This window comes from Montipora capricornis, chromosome 10, assembly GCF_036669925.1.
Source record: "Montipora capricornis isolate CH-2021 chromosome 10, ASM3666992v2, whole genome shotgun sequence".
NCBI classification, from domain to species: domain Eukaryota; kingdom Metazoa; phylum Cnidaria; class Anthozoa; order Scleractinia; family Acroporidae; genus Montipora; species Montipora capricornis.
Window position 1 is genome coordinate 24,014,271 of NC_090892.1, and position 20,000 is coordinate 24,034,270.

Sequence of the window (20,000 nt, forward strand, 5' to 3'; positions counted from 1 at the left end):
AAATATCGGAATTATGCGGAAGATGCGGATTTCAGTGAATTATGCGGATCCGCATCGCCACATCCTGTCAGATGCCATGCATTTACAACTTATCTTTTTTTGGACTTCTTTTCTAAAGGAAATTTGGACTTAATGGAACTTAGAATGCAATGTGTTCCTCACCAAATTTACATTACATGACTTTTTCATCATTACGACAACTTGGAGTGCGTTCGATTGACCATATTCCGGAATAGGAATACATGGAATAGAAGTTAGAAATCCTTCGTTTTTAAGGAGATTCACATTAAAATTGTCAAACACCTGCTAGAATGCTATTTTAAACATATCTTTATTATCCTTGTTGCTTCAAAATGCCAGACATATCGTTTTAAATCATCACTCCGCGTATTCTTATTCCGGAATAGGGTCAATCGAACGCATCCTTGCTTATGGAAAGCGCTTTTTTGTTTGGCAAAAATAATTAATGTCTACATGTAGTTGTTAAGCACCAATAATACAATATATTTTTATTTTTTATTTTTTTGTCACTTTCACTGAAGCACATCTTAGATCTAAGCCACAAGTGTCCCAAGTGGACGAACAGAATAATTAACGGCTGCATTTAAAAGCAAAAGATATGGGCAAGTTTTAAATAAAAAAAGAAGAACTTTCGTTGCTTTATTTTTTAGTTTCTGGTCTTCTAGTATGTTTCTCTGCTGCTTCAGGCTATTTTGTTCGGTCATTTTAATTAAAATGCAGATCGTGGAGATAACAGATTGTGCAGATCGAGCATACTTTATTACTTGCCTCTTTTTCAAACAAGAACGGTTCTAAGGTGGTCAAACACTGTTTTCACCGCATGCAAGTTTTGTGTTTCAGCTCGTAACGAGAAGTATCCTTAGCGGGAAGTCCCTTTCAAATACACAGATCAATTTTTATTCCAACAAAAACAATGTGTTTCATGAGCAATGTTATTTTCTGTTGAAGCCATTGAAGTCCAATCTCGACCCCAGAGCTCTTCTCTCGACTAAGGGAGAAAAGAGCTCTGAGTGTTGGCCTAGTACCAAGACGTAAGACGTAAAGAAGGGTCCCTGTTTTGCGTCACCGCCACGTGACGCGTCATCCCATGTGATAATCGAGATGTTCGATCTCCAAGACTATCGCGCATGCTCCGAACAGAAAATTAGTGCTCGAATCTAAAGGTAGCTAGAATTTTTTTCTTTAGGTAATCACAAACCGAAACATCAAGCGTCTCCTGTACGTGTTGTAAAATGCATTGTTTGGGTATATTTTTACAAATAAAGGGACATCACATGTCGATCTGGGGAACCTTTTTCTGGTTACCAAATGAAAAAGTATTCAATCTGCACAATCTGCGTTTTAAAATGACCGGTTTGTTTTTTTTGTTGTCACTGTTGGTTTATCTTTCCAGCATTGGAAGAATGTTTACCGTGACACTGAAAACCCCTTGACTTAAAGGGGCTGAGAAACACAGAAGACAAGACAGAAGCATTTTTTCTGCTTCTTTTCTTTCACTTTCATGTACAGTTATGTCTTAATACAAGTTCTTACAATATTTTTTTCTGCTCGTCCTCTTGGGTAGTGGCAATTCAACATCTGTTCGTCAACTATGCAGGTGAATAAATTAATACAGTGCAGTGCAGAAATAAGCGTCCAAATAAACACGTGGTCTACGAAAATCGCGCACAGGCGTCTGCGTTTTTGACATGCGCATCAATAATGAGCTTTTTCATGTCTGTTCATTGATGATACTTTATTGTTAGTTCAGTGACCTTTTTAATGCAAGACAACAGCTGTTGAAGCAGGGGAAGTCTTGAGAAACCATCCGATACCGCGTGTTTACATGCGCAATTCAAGTTAATGAAGCAACGGATCAATATTTGTATGTGGTTATCGGACACCGCAGAATTGAATGGAAAAAGATTCTGCCTTCTAAACGTCTTGTAGAAATAGAGATAAATTCGCCCAAAGTACAGTATGTTCTTTATTTCTGTTTTCATTATGTCTTTTGACTTCAGGAATTTGTTTCCAATGACAATGAGCTTTCCATGCTAAAAAACTACATACGCAGTTTTAACACAGGCTCAATTGATGCTCACAAAGATGGCTCAAGGTTCTGGATTAGAGATAAGGGACCCATTGTGGAAACGTGAGAAGTTACTTGTTATGCTATCTTCAATGATTCATTTAAGTTTTTAAAAACGTGTTGTGTTCTCCTTGTTTGGCTTTGTGCATTAGACACTACTTTGCCGTGCTTGTGCATGCTTTAAAACATGTCGAGATAACATGCACAAAAATGAAGATTTCATCATGAATCTTCACTGTATTATTTGGTACTGTAATAGATAGTTTAAATCACGTGATGAGACCGTCATGTTGGTACACAAAACAATAACAAATTATGGCTCGTGTTTGGCATTAGAGAGCAAGTTCCAATCGAGTGTCGTAAAAAAACTAAAACCAAAGTAATTACTTTGGCCAATCAAAAAGGACGGAGACAATCCAGTAAACCAATCAAAACTCGAAGTAATTATACGTAGCCGACACAAAGCTCGGGAAAATGTGCACGCGCGAGCCACGATTGGTTTTGGTTTCACTTCTGATTGGTCGAAAACGTGGCGCGAGAACTTTAAACCAATCACTGAGTGAATTAATACAAAACCAAAGCAATTCCCTAATTACTTTCGGCACTCAATTGAAAACCGCTCTATGATAGTTAAATTCCCAAAAGACGTTTTTCTGTATTGTCCTCTGCACCAACATGGCCGCTGTAGACCAAATGAAAACCTTCTAAAGCTTTTATTTTATTCAAAGATAAAGCTATTGTTTCTGGTTTTGTTTTGTTTTTGTTTTTTTCAGTCTTTTGTTTTCAGTTAAAGTATCACGCCAGTCTCATTGTACCTAATAATTACAAGAATCATTGGCGATTTGCTATGCCACCCATCTTAAAACACTGTTAAAAGTATTTGGTTATTAACTGCTTGAAATTTTACAATTTGATTTATAATGAAATTAAAGCTGTAAAGCAGAACAGAATCTTAGTTTGTTCAGTAGCATGGCTGGTCTCCTTTCACTGTCATCATATGCATCATCGTCATAATTATGATTAATATTTTCTTTTTTCACAGCTATATAGGATTCATTGAGACGTACAGGGACCCATTTGGTGTACGAGCAGAATATGAAGGTAAGTCTTATTTTCCGTCTTACGTGAAGTGGAAAATACCATTATGATAATCCTTTTTTTTTTGTCCACCCAACTTTTGAATAAGCATTTTGACCATTGTAAGTCCCAAGAGAAATAGGAAACTATGCTTATTCAAAATTTGGGTAGAAGGACTGAACATTATTTTGTGCTAGATGTCGAAAGATTTGCATGCTTTTCTTCAAGTCAAAACGTGAACTAGTAGCGTGAAGGTTAGAGATCGAGTTACGTTTAGCTTAGGATAAGGCCGCGATTACTTTTCCAGCCTACGTAAGAAGGAGAGCTAGAGCGACACTTGAACACTCTTTAGCGATAGCTTTTCTTTCGTTAATATAGAGGTTGGGGACACTTCGTGACGTTTGTCATACACAGCTTGCATTTCTTGGAAGTATGTAACAGGTTTTCCCTGCAATGCCGTTTTGTAAAGCATGATCCTCTCGCGGCTGCGATAACGATAAACTTGGTGGCTTAATTCTTCGCAAGACAGACCAGTGACAGTTCACTCAGAATCTATTTATGGCTCAATTTAACCAAATCTGACACGGTTTATCCGCTATATGAATCCTTAAAGTATGGGTGTACTTAATTTTTGCTGAATTGTTCACAATTTTAATTTCTTCGCACTGTTTCTTGCGCTACGATGACTTGTTTCCACTTGTTTCCAGGGCTTTTTTTTGGCTACTCCAAACTATATATACTGTTACAGCAATTACCGACGGCGAGATGAAGACTCGACTAGAAGCGTAACCTCTACTACTTATACTTGTTGACTTGCGGGACAAACTACTACCTTACAATAACCTAAGGTACAACAACTAAACTGTCCGCTAGCAAAGTTCTTTTCGTGACACTTGCAATAATTTAGTCCTATCAAATCAGGAACTATACCCACTTGTCCAAAACAACTGTCACTTCTTTAGTCTCACAGGACATCGCTTCCTCTATCATTCCTCAATTTATCACTTTTTACAGCAGATCTATTTAGTATTGCTTACTGATGAAAACTGACCGATGTAATTCTAGCAAGTTCTTGCATGCAGAATACTCTGGCCGAGAATTGTCTGAACTTTCTATGCCTACAACAATACAACAGAAACGACAAGCAGACTCAAAACAGGTTATTTGCTCCCCTGCATATTAAGACTGAGAAATTCGCTGTTGTTGAAAAAAAGAAATTCACAAATAAAAAGCTAGATCGGTAACTATTCTATACGGCAGTTACCATATTGAGCAATCGTGCACGTACACCTGTAGGTATCAAAAGATGAGAAAACTTTCCCTAGTGGTAGTCGGAAAACGATGCTTGAATTTCCTGTCATTTCAGTTAGAAGTTCGTCTGAGAGTTTCAATCTTTGCGGTGGAAGGGGCTGTACAATTTGGAGTTCCAACCGGAAGTTTGATTGTTTTTTTTTTTTTTTTTTCAACCAATGGTAGACTCTTAAGGCTTATTAAGAATCCTGGCCGAGGGTCTCAGGGGTCCAGCTATGAGTGCTTCAATTTCTATTCGCAGGTTTTGTGTCTGTTGTAAACAAAGAAATGAGTGCAAAGTTTACATCGCTAGTTACCAGTGCTGAGCAACTTCTACCGGCTCTTCCTTGGCCTTCTGCCTACGAAAAGGACAAGTTTTTGCGACCAGACTTTACTTCACTTGACGTTTTGGGCTTTGGAAGCAGTGGAATACCGGCTGGAATTAACATACCAAACTGTACGTTTTTGTGGAAAAATCATTTAATTTATTATTAGGGAATTTTAACTCTCCACTATTGTAAGTATTTCGCGCGCGATTAGCGACGTTTTTAAGCCGCAAACGACAACCGGAAGTGAGCTGTTTTCCCTTTTTACTTATCTTGTCACCGCCACCTTTATATTTCTAAGTATCTTTCCTCCATTAGAGGTGATAAGGGTGAAAATCTGGGAGACACTACTGTCCAGGCATGCGACATGTTCACTTCCGGTTTCCTTCCGCGACTCAAAGACGTCGCGTGCTTAAACTCCCTAATATCCTATCTCTGTCACGTCGTTATGTCTCATGAATGTGAACTCCGGAATATAAATGTATACGATACTCTGTTCTCGAGGGGTGGGGGGGGGGGGGATGTTTTGACTCATGAATATTAATGTAAACACTACTCTCTTTTGGGATGAGGTGGTTGCATTGCTTCTACGAGTGTTTCAGTTCCCGGTGAAACACTCCTGTCCGCATGCTAATCTTTTACTTTGTGATACAGACGATGATATTCGTCAAGAAGAAGGCTTCAAGAATGTCTCGCTCGGAAATGTACTGGCTGCTCAGTCTGTGGACAAAAAAGTGACTTTTCTCAGCGACGAAGACCAAGTATGTGAAATTTCTGTAATAATCAAAGGGGGAGGAGAAGCTTTTCTGGGGTCTTAACTCGTGGAAAGGAAATGAAAAGAAAAGAACCTTTTTTAGGTGTCTAGTCGTTCTAGCGCTGGAGCGCTAATTGGGGACACTGTAAACTGAAATTAACAATTAACGCAAATCAAGTCAAATGTTGGTTTTTGAGGAGAGGGGAAAGCGGAGTACCCGGAGAAAACCTATCGGTGCAGAGTAGAGAACCAAAAAACTCAACCCGCATATGACGCCGAGTCCCGGAATCGAACCCGGGCCACATTGGTGGGAGGCGAGTGCTCTCAACACTACGCCATCCCTGAAAGGTTTGAAAGTGGGTCATTTAAAGGGATTCTGCATTTTCGGGCCTCATAGAGGTTACCCTGCGTTCCAGAGGTTATTTTCTCGCTATGAAAAGAGCGAGTCACGAAGCGGCGAGAAAAACCTCTGGTACAGGCCGTTAAAAACCTCACTTCCGTGCAAATCAACTTATTTTGATTGACTTCCAGAGTAAGAGTTTATCTTAGAAACTTGGGCAAACTGGTTGTATCCACGTGATAAAAATATTTGTGCAATGTTTACCGGTCACTCTACTGGGAAATTCTCACGGTGGAGTGAATTAATCGTTGTCACTGTGACGTAACAAAAAAATAAAATCGAAATTGTTCAATGAAATAAGCCAAAAACTTGGAATATTGTAGGAGACAAATTCATAAATCACCTCACCAGTTCTCAAGTCTGTGCGATACATCGTTTCTGAGTTTTTTTTGTCGGAGCGTTTCACGAAACTATTATTTGTTACAAATGCAAACGTGAATTGGAGAAATAAGAAAATTGCATTCAAGTCCTAGAAGTAGAACTGAAAAAATTTAAAGAACTTTACGAGTCCTGGAGCAGTTTCAATATGACTCGAGGCATTGAGGTGTAAAGATGTCAGAAGCTCAGTCACACCTTCGTCAAATTCCCAAACAAAATCAGAGTGCTTGTTCGATTACGCCCCCTCTAAGGCCACCCAACAGCAAACATTCAGCCAGCGTCAATGAGACGAATTAACCTCAATCTGCCAGCCATGAATTTGTGATTATCGTGTCGCTATCGCTACTGTACCGTTCATAGTCTTCTTGTATTACACCAGTGAATAACCGGTTTGATCGTCCCCCTCGACTTAACGAATGGCAATCCTTATGAAAAAAACGGTTTGTCGATCGACCAATGAAATCTCCAGGGTCAAAAGTTGACTCTGGAAGTGGAAAGCGCAACGAGATTAGGGCGGCATGTTCAGTAAGGTTAACAGCCTGTACCAGAGGTTTTTCTCGCCGCTTCATGACTCGCTCTTTTGTCACTCTTTTCATGGCGAGAAAATAACCTCTGGAATCCAGGGTACATAGAGGTTACTTTTTGAGAGGCAAGTGAGGCCTTTTTTTGTGGATTTGGTTTGTTTGGTTGCCATTTTGGATATCAGTACCCACATTTCTTTCTCTCCCAAATTTTCCTCGGTTTCATAAGGTCGACATGCATAGCGTGGGCCCTGGGGCATAATGTTAATTTTTCATATTTTGGGCAAATCCTACGCGATCTGGGATTTCAGCTTTCCCGATCACCCTTGACAGTACAAATTTGAGTTTTAATATGTTAAGTATGATTTACTGAGAATCGCAAAAAACCAGAAGTCGTCGGCAAAATAGGAACAATCCCGATTTTCTCTTATTGGTGGACGATCTTTCCAGAGGATCGTGGTGTTTGCGATTTCTAGCTTTTAGTAGTTGGCAAAACCTGGTGACGGCAATGGTGTTCTATCCCCGCCAAAAATCAATGGCAATGAGGGTACGACACTTTTTAAACATTCGTGAAGTGGAGAGAGGTACAGTAACTGAAATACTCATGCAAAAGCCATTTTCAAGTAGGATCTTGGACGTTGTACCACACATCGCCTTGTCTCGTGTAACGTAAAAGCTACGAAATATTTTAAGAGAATTATCGGTTATTTGCCTGCTAGGAGATCCTAGCAGAAACTAAGAGCAAGGAATTAAAAAAAAACATACTGTATAATGTAAGGGGTAAAAAGAAAAGGGAAAAACACTAACCAGACGCACTCAACCCGAACACGGACATTCTCCTTTCAAACTCCCAACATAGTGCTAATTTCCTTCACTTTGAAGCCTTGAGCCAGTAAAAAAAAGGTAGTTTCTCTGGCGTTATTTCAAACGATGGCCTTCCTCGAGCGCCAGAATGACTGGGCATGATGACCTTGGTCAACTTGTGCGTTGGAACTGTGATTCGCTTCAATCTATATAAGGACCTCATAGGGAGTGCTTATTGTAGTGACGATATAATCAGGTACATCAAGATTGACCAGCATCCCAATTATATAGTCTAATCTTAGAGCTATTGATCCCATTCCGCTGGAATTTTCCAATCTTTCAATCCTGAAAATAAGGGTCATTTATAGCTCACACAAAAGTGTACAAAGCCGCCATTATCCAGATTTTCGGACTTGATCCAGGCCCTTTCGAGAGGAGGCTACGTCACGCTTGACATTCGATACCTTTGTGGCGAAAATCGCACGCCTTTTGCAATGCGAAGTCAATTTTTCTCGACGATGTTGTATTCAGGTAATCCAACTGACAAAATCTGGATATTTCGCGACAACGTTGAATGAGAAGAGTACTATTTTGACAGACTTAACGGATTAGAGTATAATTTGAAGTGCTAGGTTTCTACCCCATATGAACCATTTGAGAGTTAGCCCTACTAATGGAAATGGGCCCACACGAGGACAGAGAAAAACTCTAACCAGGGTGGGAATTGAACCCACGGCCTTCGGGTTAGATCACCGCTGCCCTACCGACTGAGCCACAAGGTCAGACGTGAGCAGGCCGTGGGAACTGAAGATGTTAAAGTCACGGCAATGAACATGTACAAGCACAAGGAAGGATTACAAATTGAAACCTGAGAAGTTTCGAGATGGTGTTAAGACGTTTAACATTAATCTCAAGACATTGATACCACCTATCCCGGAGAACACTGGAATTAAAAAGTTTGATGTTGAGTGCTTAACTCAAATGTTAGTTCCACAAGTTGGAAGATGAGTGTTAAACTTGAATATCAAAAACTAATTTTGATTTTTGGCGGGGATGGAACACCATAGACGGCCGAGAAATTGAAATATTACATCGTCGATGGTTTTCCAGGATACAAAACCAAGGCATAACGTAGAAAGAGGCTAGAGTGTTAAACCGATGCCAAATCTCCGGGGATCTTGCTTTACACAGTCGCGCAGAGGCGAGTTTTTTGGAGTCTCGCCGTTTAGTTACTAGGCTTACTTAGCAACAGAACGGGAACGTCAGTGGCGACGTCGCGTGCAGCAAAAATACCAACGAAAATTTAGAAGAGAGCAGAACAAAGTGGATTCTACTCTATTCTGAATTCTCATTGGTATTTTCACTGCACGCGACGTCGCCACTGACGTTCCTGTTCTCTTGCTAAATAAGCCTACTAGTATACCAGCAACCAACCATAAATGGGAATACAGTAGAAATAAAATACTGAGTTTTTAATTATTTTACTTGCTTTTATCAGGAATTATTCACAAAACTCAAAGGCCCTGCGTTTGAGGTCCAAGTTGGCCTTCATGAGTTGTTAGGTCATGGAAGCGGAAAACTGTTCATTAAGGTACATGTAGTACAGTTATAAGTAAGTAATACAATTGTAAGTGACTTAAACTCGAAGACGCACCTTTTTGAGGCGCGATATCATAAGCAAATGCGAACATTCTTCGACGACTTTTTGGTAATTTGAGCAACAAAAAGCCCCTAACCACAGACCGTCCGTAACATTTTAAACTGTGTGTTTGTCTTCCTTGTTTTTAAAATCGTCGTCCACCTTCATCGCGATAGAAACGTCTTTTAAGGGTTCTGTTTACGTTTCGCTGTGACTGTAAATTGCCATCTTGGATCATTCAGTCGCGCTTGAGGGAATAGAAACGAAAAGTAGAGGCCAAAGCCACTCCTTTGATAGGATGGCTTCATGTTTAATGCTACATTTAGAGTCCGAGGGAGAAGAAACGCAAGTAGAGCTGCTGCGTTCAGAGCACATGCGAAGCGCACGCGAACTACAACAGAACGACTGGCTTTTAATTAAAGGCTTTTGAGCCGTTTTGCTGTACGTTGTGCTTTTAGTATAGGTAATCACATGATTTCAAGTGCAATTTGGAAGAAATAAGCTCGAGTAAAAATCATGTGATTACTTGTTAATTCGCTACTTGCACAATCCCATAATACACCTCCATTACCCCCCAAAACGTTTGCATAACCATTGTTTGCAATTTTTCCTGGGACATGAAAATGTCCCAAGAGAAGTCGAAAACAATGCCTATGCAGATTTTTGGGGAGTAAAAGAGCCAATCATAATCCAGAATTTCGATGTGTAATTTGCACTGGAATTACACTTTTTGGACTGGTGTATTACACTTTTTGCACTGTGTTATACTTGAATTGCACTGCTGTTAGCCAAATTATTAAACCTGATAAACCAGTCTCTTTTTCCTCAGCGGGCCGATGGTTCCTACAATTTTGATATTGAAACTGTGAAACACACGGAAACCGGTGAAAAGGTAAGAATTCAAAAACGTTCGGTAGCACCTTTAATGCTTTGTTTTTGCATTACTATTCTTAGTGGTTGGCGGAAAAAAAATCGCACGCAAATTTTCCTACAACTAGATATGAAACCAGTCAGTGTGACTTGTTGAATCGTTTTGGATTCCAGATCACTAGCTGTTATTTGGAGGGCGACACGTGGTACACTAAGTTTGCCGAGTTGAGTTCCTCATACGAGGAATGTCGGGCTGAATGTGTGGGGCTCTTTCTCTGTACAGAGAAGCGCGTTCTCAGGTCAGTACCTTTGTTATTAATATTTGAAAGCCTTTATTGAAATTGCCGGCCGAATGTTCAGAAACGTCGACCTGGTGTTGGGTTGTGGTCGGATTGAGGTTAAGCTGTGGTTAAGCTGTGGCTGGATTATGGTTGGATTGAAATTGGGTTATCGTCGGATTAAGGTTAAGCTATGGTTAGGTTGTGGCTGGGCTATTATTGGATTGAGGTTAAGTTGCGGTTAGTTTATGGTTGGATTGTGGTCGAGCTATTATTGGATTGAGGTTAAGCCGTGTTAGATTTTTGGATTGGGTTGTGTTATACCTCGATTAAATTTAGGTGTCATTAGGTTGTGTTTTCATGAGAGTTGTGCCATGGCTGGGTTAGGACTTGGATTAAGAGGAGGTTGGAGCAGAAGCACCCTGATGGGCTCCTCTGTGATTGGAGTTATGTTGTGGTTGCATCGAGGTTGAGCTGTGTTTGGGTTATCATTATGCATGGGCTGTGCCATGGTTGGATTAAGGCTGAGTTGTGGCCTCGGTAAATTTTGGTGGAATTGTAATTAGGCAATTGTTGGATTACCAGTATTTAGGTTATGGCTGAGGTATTGTTAAAATTTTGTTATTATTGAGATTTGGCTTTACCTGAATGTTTGTTTTGACGACGTGCTTCGTCAATGTGAGTTTGGCTGGATACGTTTTGATGATACCTTCACTTACGGTATTTTGTTGTAGAATATTTGGCCATGAAGGTTCCGATGCAGACAACATTGTTTATATCAATTGGCTCAACATGGTGCGAGCAGGTCTTCTGGGACTAGAATTTTTCACACCTGAAAATAACAAATGGAGACAGGTACGTAAAAATGCCACAGCCAACACTTAAAAAAAGTGATAGTGTCCTGACCGTATTGTTTAAAGGATATTCAGTAAGGTGCCTCATTTGGCTTTCTAGAATTTCATCCTCGACACCGGCAACTCCCTTTTCCCTTCCCCCCCCCCCCCCCCAAGTTTATGACCACTGAGGTTGTGTGAGACGGATCTTACGATTTGCATCCTTTTTTTTAAGAGAAGACTAGTGGGTCAGCCATTTACAGTTGTCCTGAATCATTGAATCATTTAGGGACTCAGAGTCGCGCACGCTGATCCAGATTAGCTTACTGGTCGGCATTTTATGAAAGAAACTTGTTTTATATCAAATAAAGAATTTGTTGTCTTCCAGGCGCATATGCATGCACGCTATGTCATTCTGCGCGTGCTCCTAGAAGCAGGCAAAGGTTTGGTTCAGCTGACCACTTTAGCAGAGGGCTCAGATGGCAAACCAGATGTGTTGATAACGCTGGACAGAGAGAAGATAGAATCTGTGGGTAGACCAGCCATTGGAAACTTTCTCAGGAAGCTGCAGGTTTGTGTCACGAATGTGTGCTTTAACCGGCTGTGGGAGGAAAGGGATTTTGGAGTTCTTTCTAAATAACCATAATCTGACACCCAAAGGCAAAAATACAATTAATATTTTGTCACATTCTCTTTTCGTGAGTGGTTTTTGTACATTTCCTCAAAAACACAAAAGCAGTTTATACCTGTAATACAATAGCCAAACAGGGAGAAACACAACTTGAGCGAGGTACAATACCTCCTAATAACTGTATAAAATACTAGACTAGCTAGGAGACAAGCGATTGATGACTGATAAGATGAAGGAGTCAGGACCGTCATTGTCATCCAGCAAAATGCTTTGAAATACGTCATGTTGAGTCTACCTGTTTGGATAAGCAGTTAATGCGGGGGACGGAGGGAGGGTTGGTGTCTTTCAGAGTGGTTTAAGGACGGTGCCTACTATTGTTACTGCGCATACGTTCTGCGCATCTCGAGATACTCAGGTTTCCTATAGGTGGTGCTTACCAATACACGGATATTTTTGCGCAGTTTAAAAGTATCCTGAGAAAGCAGAACTCAGCAAGTACTCTTGGTATCCAAAAGGAAAATTGGGGATAGCCGCGCTTTTTTCAGAGATAATTAAGCTTCAATTTGGAAAAGAACTCCATACATGATACATCGCTTTGTATTTTAAAAGTTTTTACAAATTTTGTTGATTAATTTTGATTGAAAAATGCGTCGTTGCCCCCAATTTTCTTTTTGGATTTCAATAACTCTTGTTAAGATCTTCTTTTCCCGCTTATTCATAAACCGGGAAAAATACCTTTGAATTAATAGGCACCGTCTTTAAAGGCAGTTACTCTCCGTACTTTTTCTCTGCTTTTGTGTAACTGACAAATGTGACCGTATCACATCAGTGCAAAATGTTAAGAAAGCAACGCATTACGATAGGTCGTTATCACCTTATATCTCGAAGCGGTGAGTTTTCTCTGTATTCACAATATCCCAATATCCGCAATGTTTTGCACTTGTTCTTTATTTAGCAATTATTGCGATTCTTGATCGACAGGAGGATTTCACAATTAAAAAGAATTATTATATCGCAAGCAATTCTCAGGTTAAATGGAGCATTCTGATTGACTGGTTTCGGTCAGGATTTTAACGAAGGGACCTGTAGAGCATGCGCATAAGGTTTGGAGGTCGACATTTTCGAAGTGTGCTTGCTCAGAACGGAAAACTCGTACTCATACTCGTCCTCGTCCTCCGATCGAAAGGTCCCTTGTATGGATCATTACCATGGAAACGGCCCGTTTTCTTAGTTTTTTTCTCTCTCCTGGGAAATTCAAGTTCAGCGATACACAAAAAAAAAATATTTTTTTCCATCACAACAGTACAATTATTGCAAGCAGAATTTAGTTTTACATGTAAAAGTCTCAGCCGTTCAAAGTTGGCTGATGGAAGACGAAGATTACGAACATTTACCAAGTGGAGAAGTGTCCGATCGCTCAAAGAAGCGATGCCATTCGATAAACAACTTACGAACCTTACTTTCTCAGGACCGTACTGGGGAATATTGGCCCTCGGTCGTTTTTGTACGGACCCATGGACTCCCACGACCTCGGGCCAATATTCTTCGCCAGCACAGCCCTCGCGCTCGGTTAGTAAGAGCTTAATAAAAAAAATTCTGTTAAAAATTTACTAATGTGGGATAAGAATTGAAAGTAGTTGTGTATGCCCATAGCCATCTTTCCATTACGACATTGGTCATTTGATTCCTTTTGCTAATCATATTTTACAACAGGTTTATAAGTCGACAGCTGATTACACTGGTGGGAAAGCTTTGTACGATAAATACTCCGTGGTCGATGATGAATTTCTAGCTCTGCGAAAGACAGTGCTTGCACGCAAGACACCGAGAAGATTGTTCGTACAAGCTCACACAACGTTAGGAGGTAAATAGACAATTCTTAAAAGCAAGGGGTGTGTAGTAAAGAAAATGCTGTCGTTCCACCTCCTTTCCGAATGTGGCTCGAGTTATATTTTTTAATGTGGCGCGAGTTTCATTCCTGGGGTCAATTCAATAAAAATTTTACAGGTGTAGTTTACAAGTTGAACCCATGTTTTTGCATGTAAACACAAAAATGAGTTCAATAAACATCGTTTCAAGTCATCTTTACAAGACTCCGACTTGTAATTACAGGTGTAGCGCTACACCTATGGCTCAGTTGGTTGAGCAACAGGCTGGATAAGCCGGAGGTCCCGTCTCACAACCCTTCATTGTTCATACATGTAGTCCTGTGGGACGTAAAAGAACCCGCACACGTGTCGTAAAGAGTAGGGCATGTAGTTCCCGGTGTTGTGGTCTGGTCTTTCTGGTCTGGATAGGGTAGGGTGGAGAACCTCGCATAGGACCTCGAGTCCTGTTCGTGCTCCTTCCCTCTGGGCAGGGTTGCCCAGTAGAAGAGACAAACCAGATGTCTCGTAAAACATTTGTCCCGTGCAAAATTCAGTAAGAGTTTTACAGGAGTCCGCCGACTTTATCTTTACAATCGTCTAATTTGTTAATTACACAACGATGAAATGATATATGAAATGTATAAACATAACAACTTTCTTTAATTTTCCAGACATGTTTCGACGGTACATCCGTCATCTTCAGTGTTACATATTTTGAAATCGCCGTTGAATTTAAAGCGCGCGCGATCTTACAAACTTCGTTACATTGCGTTGTCAATATTGCGTATTAAATCAAAACAGAACAAAACAAAAATTTTAAATGAGTGGATCATATATGAACTGCGGATATGAAATCAAGTGAAGCTATGATCCTCGCAGTTATGAACGCAATTTTTGCAATTGCGTAAAGAAGCCAGAAAAATTTAGGACTTCAACGGGGTCCTGAATAATTGGTAATTACAAGTGCAAGTTAGCGGTACTTGTGAGCTTAACGTACGACTTGTAGGAAGCGTCTTCCGAACTTTTGATATGTTCTCGTCGAGCGAAGAAGAACTTGAAGAGCTATTGAGACACTGAGTTATTCGGCAGCCTAGACCTTTTGAGGAAAGACGGGTTGCTTGACATTGAAAATCCACGTGAATTTCGTGAGAAATATCGCCTCTCTGTCACGGCATTCGAGTATCGGCCAACAAATAAACCTCGTGCAATTGGAACAGTTACAATAGTAAAACTACAGTTGTGCATTACAATTGTATCGTGACCCGGGCTACACGTGTGAATTCCAGTCTAGAAAAATCTCTTATTGAATTCGTGAATTTACAAGTTGGGCTTTACACGCGTAATTTACCCGAGTAAAAACTTGACGTGTAACTCTTATTTATTTTATTGAATTGACCCCGGAATTTGTGCCGAGTTTCACTTATTTCCAGAAATGCAAGAGTAATTACATGCAAGCCCAATTTTGATATCCAACATTTGCTACTTATTTGTAACAGTAAGGCGAGGGTAAAGATTAGCGTTATTTTTAGGTCAGAGTAAATGCAGCACTTAATCCGAGAGCAGTTTTCAATTGAGTGTCGAAAGTACTTAGCAATTTGCTTTGGTTTTACATTACTTCATCAAGTGATTGGTTCAAAGTTCTCGCGCCACTTCTTCAACCAATCAAAAGTGAAACCAAAACCAATCGTGGCTCGCGCGCGCACATTTTCCCGCGCTTTGTGTCGGCTACGTGTAATTACTTCTAGTTTTGATTGGTTTACTTTATCCTTACTTGAGGAGTGACATTTGGAGAAAACTTAATGCCGTTAAGTATTCCGAGACACGAGTGATGTTGAAGTTGGGGATTTAAAAGAGCATTGTTTTATTCCGGATTGTTGGTCGAGTCCGATTCCTGAATAGCCCACTTTCGATATATTAAAATTCAGTCCCAAGCAAAAGACATCATCTCGAGGTTTTGAGGAATAAACTCATGCAAATCGTTATATTTATTCCCCAGAGCCTCGAGATGATGCCTTTTGTGGCTCTTATTGAGGGTGGGCTTTCTTGCCAATCGATGTGTTTAGGGTCTAGGGTTTTTAGGGCCTTCGTGTCTTTTAGAAGAAACGTAAAGTAAACGCTTTGTTTGTAGTGGAAGTGCACTCAGCTATCAAGCTAGTTCACAGGCACCCCACTTTTAATAATCTGAAAGAAACAATTCAAACTTAACAGAAACATGATTAAGAACCACAACTGGCTGGAGCCAACCAGTTGGTTATTTACAAAGTGCGGTAGAATTGAATCCAGGATAACCAGAAACAAATCCAAACCAGAGATTAGAACGGGATTTGAACGCGGGACAACTCCCTAACCACTGGACCACGCCGCTTCCCTACCCGATTTCCAGTTCCCGCAAAAAGGACATTTCGGGCTTTTTTTTCCTGTTTTAGGCCTGTTTCCTTTACCATCTCGCATATGAATTTCATAGCGACTTCTTAGCAATGCAACGGGTGGCTCAGTTGGTTGAGCATCGGGCTGTCATGCGGGAGGTCGTGAGTTCGACTGCGTCCGGACCAACACTCAGGGTCTTAAAATAACTGAGGAGAATGTGCTACCTTTGTAATTACATCTGCAAAGGGTTAGACTTTCAAGTCTTCTCGGATAAGGACTGTAAACCGGAGGTCCCGTCTCATAACCCTTGTTGGAAATTAAATAGTATGGGACGTTAAAAGAACCCACTCACTATTCGATAAGAGTAGGGGACGTAGTCCCCGGTGTTGTGGTCTGACCTTATCTGAACGGGAGCATCTTTCACTTCCTAAAATAAATCTTAAACTGTGTAATAAGCAGTCTGGCTAAAGTCCCTCGAAAAACATTGTAAATTAGTCCTGAAAAGCCCCGAGGGGGGAGACTAATAGCTTCACTTCGAAGTGACCCCATATTTGTAATAATCCCTTTATGGTCATTTTGTTGCATGGTCTCAAGCTTATTTACTGAGCGCAAGACAGTATTCCTTTTTATTACATCCATTTAGAAATCGCTGGTGATCCTTGCAATCTCATTGGCTCTCAGCAGTGCGATTTATTCACAAATCGCGCTATTTTTTGTTCTAAGTGGTATCTTTTCCCACACCAATGAGAAAAGAGCACTAAACCAAAACAGCTAATCAGATTTTAAATCATGTTTAAAGTAAACAATTGAATCGCAGGAAAATGACAGACAAAGAAGACATTGTGTGACGAATTTTGCAACTTTTTTTCCAAATGGATCAATAAAATATTGGTACTGTCTGAAATCCTGTATTTGAGCAATTTATTTGTGCGATTTCTAGATGGATGTAATTAAGTAGTAATTGAACTTCGTGTCGTGCAATTTTGGTCTGAACTCGTACGTCTGATTTCCAGTCAAACGCGCGCTGTGCGCTCGCTCAATTTTGAAATCACCCGTATGAGTTGAGACCAAATTGCACTCCACTCAGTTCAATTACCATTATTAATGGGGAGATACGATTGTAAATAAAATCAAATTAAAGTAACTAGGTAGATCAGATCAGGTGGTGGCTTTTTTTATGGGAGGGGAAAACCGGAGAGTCCTGAAGTTTTTCCAAAGCCATTTGAAAAATTAACTTCTGCACTCAGGCTGAAAGATCAGATATTTTTACAGCTCAGCTGGCGGAGTTCTCGGGAGCTGAGACTGGAATCTCGGTCAGCCGACCTTTTGTTTGCAAAATCGGGATTGCAGAAAAGCGAGCCAGCTTGCCTAACCTAAATTTTGCACGAACAAATGCTCTTGAGTTTTTATATTTTCATTGAATTGTAGAATGAGGAAATCACTTCCATTTTTAGTGAGAACAGCCTCTAGTATTTCAGGGTTCAAATGAATTTTTATTCGACTTATCCGACTTATCCGACTTATTGGGAACCTATTTGTAGTTAATAAATGGTCATCAAATAATAGATTTTTTTTTCTAATACTAATACACTGCTTCTTTTCTAGAAAAAAATTCAATGTATATTTATTTATTTATTTCATGTATTTCCTGCAGCTGACAATTCTGTAACACTGACAGAGTTTGAGGGAAGTCCAACAGGCATGATCAACTCCTTCACTACTCGTTTCCCTGGCAATAGCAGTGTGTTGGAAGAGCTTTGGCAGGCAGAGATGCCCTATCATAGACTTTGATAAACAATTAACAATTATGTGACTCGACAGTTTTCGTTCATTCATTCATGATCACGTCCGTATCTAGGCGTGCGGCGACGCCATTGAGAAGTTCTTTGCCTCAGCGTCCATTCCTGGAAACACCCTGCCAGCAGAGCCGTTTTTAACTGGACGGGAAAGAAAGGACCCTGCAGAAATCGTGAAGTGTTTGTGGAGTATTCGCAAGCCGTTGCTTAGCGACAGTTTGGAACCCAGGCCAAATCTCGATCGCACTCCTAAATTCCATATTGGTTTTCGTACTGAAGGCTCTATTTTGACCTTCGCCTTGTCAAAAATATCATGCGTGCGGTGCTGAAACCGGTTTGACAGGATTGAGTAGCCCAGAAACTTGGGCTGCGGCGGCTTAAAAGACACGACACTATTTCCGCAGAGCCTCTCTTGCTCGCCCTCTGGTGGGGTTTCAGAGAGGCTCTGAGAGGCTCTGCTCCCATGGTGTCGCGGAAAAAGCCATTTAAAACATATAACCCAGTTCCAAGTGTCTCCTTAATCTCGTAACCAGATCTTACTCTGTCCCTGGAACAGTGAGATCTGGGTACGAGATTAGCGTCTCCTCTGTCCCGTGAGAAATAAACCAAGACCACATGGTACCATGACCACGTGTGGCAATCACAACATCACAGAGGCCGAGTCCGAGACCAAATGTCGCCAACAGAACAATTAATTGATCTAGGACCGGTATTTTTTGACAACGGTGAGAAATTAACTTATAAGTGGAGTCGTGGTGACATGAAAGCGTGAATAAAATTTTGTAATTTGTAAACTTGCATTGTTCTGTCAATTCATAGTACCACCATGAACAACCTACCAAGCCATTAAAAGCGCAGAAGACAAAATCTCAGGAGGTGCAAAAAAAAAAAAAAAAAAAACAACAACAACAACAACATCAACAGCAATTTTCCCCCTTGTTTCGTGCGCGGATTATAATTCCCCTTCCTCCTGTGTCAAGCTAGCGCTGTTTTATTTCTGTGAAAGCTTTCATAGACATGTATATGTCGTGGATTCATCGAAATGCCGGTCTTTGCCTTCAAATGGGTGTTTGTCTGCGTGTATCTTTTTTTCAAATCTTTCTGCAAATGTACGGTCAATAAGCCAGTCTTCTTCCTTTAATCAATGTGTATCATTTTCCACAGCTAACAGGCTGGCTGAAATGCCAGTCGCGGTCCATCATTCTTTTGAGCAAAGGAAATTAGCTTTTGCCATTTGTTTTTGGCGTTATCTAAGGGTTGAGTTATATTTCTGCAAAAGGAAGAACATGTCTGAAAAAAGTTGCAAAGAATTAAATTCAGTAGCCTTATAAAACAAGTTTCTGCTCTCAGAGGTTGCTCCGCCATTGACAATCGCAAAGCTTACAGACTAAAATCAATTGTCCAAATTGTCAGCATTTTATTTCTAGCGCTCGACTTTCCTGATTCGTACAACAGACATACCCTGCAATGACAATTTGGGTCGCAAAGGGACCCGCAAAATACAGGATTCATTAAGTGATGACAATTATCTGTACATGTGTAAAATCGAAATTCTTGGTCAAAACATCGAAGAGCCCACTATGAATAAATCAGGAGGAAGACCAATTGCAAGGGAAGGTACTGTCGTCTTTTACTGTTCCGCTTTTCAATTCAAACTACCGTCGTGAATTAATTTTGGTATAAGCATTCCTGTCTGCTGAGCAGATTGCAACTTGTTTTTTTTTTTTTTTTTTTTGCGCGGCAAATTTATCTTGACTTATTTTTCCTAAATGCAAAAAATATGTGTATTGCCTCGCTGTTAAGTAAAGTTTTGCAGTGATGAGCCTAGAAGTGCTTTTGTGAATTGTTGCCGTCTGTGTGGCTTTAATGAAACAATTGTTAAGGGGAAAAAAACATCACTGGCGACCGCATAAAGAAATTTAAGACACTGTGTAGCCAAACACCAGCCGGCGATGGAAGACCCCAAGCTATTTGTGATACCGGTACTTGCAAGTAGTAAGTACAACGCGCTTGGAAAAAAATCGTAAAGAAAGTGCGATTGTAGCAGCCCTGAAGCGGTAGCACCAAATTTTATCCCTG

The 20,000-nt window shown here is 40.4% G+C and overlaps 1 protein-coding gene across 1 annotated transcript; it reads left to right on the forward strand.

The window, feature by feature from the left end:
- Positions 1 to 1,944: 1,944 nt before the first annotated feature.
- Positions 1,945 to 18,715, forward strand: LOC138021672 (dipeptidyl peptidase 3-like). Its single transcript, XM_068868609.1, has 11 exons — positions 1,945 to 2,152; positions 3,132 to 3,190; positions 4,719 to 4,913; positions 5,437 to 5,543; positions 9,138 to 9,230; positions 10,108 to 10,170; positions 10,323 to 10,447; positions 11,161 to 11,281; positions 11,648 to 11,830; positions 13,604 to 13,754; positions 17,780 to 18,715. Exons 1-11 carry the CDS (start codon positions 2,052 to 2,054, stop codon positions 17,914 to 17,916), a joined length of 1,335 nt encoding a protein of 444 aa, XP_068724710.1. The 5' UTR covers positions 1,945 to 2,051; the 3' UTR covers positions 17,917 to 18,715.
- The last annotated feature ends 1,285 nt before the right edge of the window (positions 18,716 to 20,000 follow it).